The 3,312-nt window shown below is 36.9% G+C and overlaps 1 protein-coding gene across 1 annotated transcript; it reads left to right on the forward strand.

Annotated features, from left to right (window-relative positions):
- Nucleotides 1–2,097: 2,097 nt before the first annotated feature.
- Nucleotides 2,098–2,751, forward strand: LOC149183750 (uncharacterized). The gene has a single exon (XM_089415064.1). It carries the CDS (start codon nucleotides 2,098–2,100, stop codon nucleotides 2,749–2,751), a length of 654 nt encoding a protein of 217 aa, XP_089271190.1.
- The last annotated feature ends 561 nt before the right edge of the window (nucleotides 2,752–3,312 follow it).

Genomic DNA, 3,312 nt, shown 5'->3' on the forward strand with positions numbered 1-3,312 from the left:
TCTCCTTCTCCCCCATTCGCTCCACCTCACCTTCTTTATCTCTTTCTCTCACCTCCAAACATACACACTATTTCTCCATCTCTCCCTTGTCACTCCCTCTCGCTCTCCACTTCTCACTCTCTATGTATTTCTTCTTCCCTCCCTCTCTCCTCCTCTCTCTCAAGTCCACTCTCTCATACATCCTCTCTCTCCCTTTCTCTCCTACCTCCCTCTCTCTTCCCCCATCACTCTCTCTCTCTCCAACTATGTTACTATATCCATCCCTCTCTCCTTCTCTGCCCCCCTTCTCTATATCTCTCTTTCTTTTTCTCTTTATCTCACCCCTAAGCATACTCTCTCTCTCTCTCTATCTCTCCCTTGTCACTCCCTCTCTCAGCACTTCTCACTCTCTATGTATTTCTTCTTCCCTCCCTCTCTCCTCCTCTCTTGCAATTCCTCTCTCTAATCCTTCCTCTCTCTCCCTTTTTCTCCTACCTTCCTCTCTCTTCCCCTATCTCTCTCTCTCTACTCTTCAATCCTCTCACTGTCTCCCTCCCTCTCTCCTTCTCTCTCTCCCCCTCCATCTTTGTGTCTCCCTCTCTTACCTTTCTCTACATCTCTCACTCATCTCCCTCCTGATTTCTCCTCTCCCCTATCCTTAAGTTTATCTCCGTCACTCCCTTGTCACTCCCCCTATCTCTCCACCTCTATCACTCTATGTCTTTGTTCTTCCCTCCCATATATATCTAGAGTTAATATATATCTTGATATTTTAATATATATTATACTATAACAAATTTAAGATTGCATTAATCCAAAGCTATTAAATTTAATTATATTAATATGAATATTAGATTTAATAATATATATATATATATATATATATATATATATATATATATATATATATATATATATATTAATATTAATATCAGGGTTAATAATGTTTTTTTTATATGATATTAATAATAATTTGGCCCATGGTATTTGGTGATAGACGTCACCTCAATAAAACCTATTCTTTGATCGTTAGTAAGTATAAAGAGGTTTTATTTATTTACCATGCCTATGGTTAATTTATTTTGTTGTTATGTATTATGCTTCTTTATACCTTTTTTATATTTATTTATTTACCATACCTCTTTTATAAATATGGTATTTGGCCCATGGTATTAATAATTATTTGTCCCGTGGTATTTGGCCCATAGGGTTCACCTAAAGAAAGCATATTTTTTGAGTTTAGGCTTGATATATAATTAGGTGTTGATTTCTAATCCTAATTGATATATTTTTATTTATTTAGTATACCTCTTTATACCTCTTTTATATTTATTTATTTACCATACTTCTTTTATAAATATGGTATTTGGCTTATGGTATTAATAATTATTTGTTACATGGTATTTGGCGCAATGGCTTCACCTAAATAAAACATATTTTTTGAGTTTTTGTAAATATAAAATATAAAACGAAGTTTTATTTATTTACCATACCTCTAATTTATTTATACTTTTATTTATTTACCATATGTGTGGAGTAAATATAAGAAAAAGGTTTTATTTATTTACCATACCTCTAGTTGATTTATATTTTATTTATTTACCATACATGTTTTTTGAGTGTTCGTAAACCTCTTTATATTTTTAATTTATATTTTGTTTATACATACTAATAATTAGATTGATTTTTAAATAGGGGAGACATTAGATTACAAATGTTAAATGTTAAACATTACATTTACATTTACGTTTTTATGTGAGATCTACCCCATATTGGGTTGTTTACATTTACATGTTTACATGTTTATGTAAGATCTACACCCATACTAGGTTGTAGAGCCCCTCTATGGGCAATTAGATGTTGATTTCTTATCCTATTTGATATATTTTTATGTATTTACCATACCTCTTTTTTGAGTGTTTGCAAACCTCTTCATATTTTAAATTTATATTTTGTTTATACATAATAATAATCAGATTGATTTCTTAATAGGACCCAAATGTTAAAGGTTAAACATTACATGTTGTTAAAATTACATTTAATGTACCTTCAGTTGCGCTGCTGCAACCCTAGCCGCGCCCGGCTGATCAGTCCCTTCTTTGTGCGATCTTCTCATATATGGAGCTCAGAGGTGGCCCTGAGGCCCCTCCTCCCTCGCCTCCGGAGCTCGAAGCCTTCAGATCCCTAATAGTAGCTGTTGGGAAACGTCAGACCTCTAGCTCACAGAAAAATTTTGTTAAAAAATTGGACATCATTCCCACGACGACCTTGCCTGTGGAGGAAACCTGCAGAACAGTGTTGAACCTAGCAGAAAGAGGCCTCATTGGCCAGTTTATAGGGCTATGGCCATCCCCGAAAGCAGTAGAAAAATGGGTTAAACGAAACTGGATACCACTGGTTAATGAAGGAATAAAAAGTCACTTTGTAGGCAAAGGGTTCTTCGTTTTCATGTTTGATAACGTAAACGACAGAAGCCTGATCTTCAGAAATGGGCCATACTTCATGGGTCCCCAACGCCTCTACTTGAACAAATGGTCCCCAGACTATGATCCAGCACAAGATGTGCCCACAGCTGTACCTGTTTGGGTGCGTCTCCCGCACCTTCCCCTTCATTGCTGGAGTCAGAACTCGCTACAATCCATTGGCAATGCCCTAGGAAGATACATAGATCAGGCACCGAGGAAGGATCAATACTCTTGCGCCCGCATCTGTGTAGAGGTCGATCTGGAAGTCGGGCTACCTGAAGCAATCAAACTCTCGGTGGCGGACTAGACACACATCCAAGAGCTCGACTATGAACAGCTACCCTTCAAGTGTCGACACTATCACGAATACGGGCACTTCGCAAGATACTGCAAAAAAAAAAAATGAGGAGGTATCAGAGAAAGAGAAAGGTGAAAAATGGAAACAACCAAACAAAACAACAAGTAACAGGAAGAACAACAAAAATAAAGCTAAAGAGATAGAGAATAAAGTAGGGCAAGAAAGTGCAAGCAATCAAAACATTGGAAGCAGGGAAACCATTAGCATCGTGGAGGACAAAAATCCCTTTGAATCTCTCAAGCCATCTCTAGATCCTCCAGAGACAGAGCGAGAAGATCTTCCTTAGTTGAACAATACCGACACTTTAGAGCCAGGTAATAATCCAAACCTAACCCCAAGTAATACTTCCTCTCCTTCTTATGCTGATATAATCAAACAAAAGAAGAAAAACACAGAAAACACAGGTTCATCAGACGATGAGACCTTTGAAAGGCCAACAAAAAAAGTTGGAAGAAGATCAAACAAGGAAACCAGGGAAGAAGAGTCAGAAAGACAAAAAACCCTTGGCAA

The sequence above is a fragment of the Pinus tabuliformis genome, chromosome 3_2, assembly GCF_031772625.1.
Source record: "Pinus tabuliformis cultivar Carrire ecotype Pingquan chromosome 3_2, CPIR1, whole genome shotgun sequence".
Taxonomy (NCBI): domain Eukaryota; kingdom Viridiplantae; phylum Streptophyta; class Pinopsida; order Pinales; family Pinaceae; genus Pinus; species Pinus tabuliformis.

Coding starts and splice junctions, on each gene's coding strand:
- LOC149183750 (XM_089415064.1), top strand. CDS start 2,098: ATGGAGCTCAGAGGTGGCCCTGAGGCCCCTCCTCCCTCGCCTCCGGAG.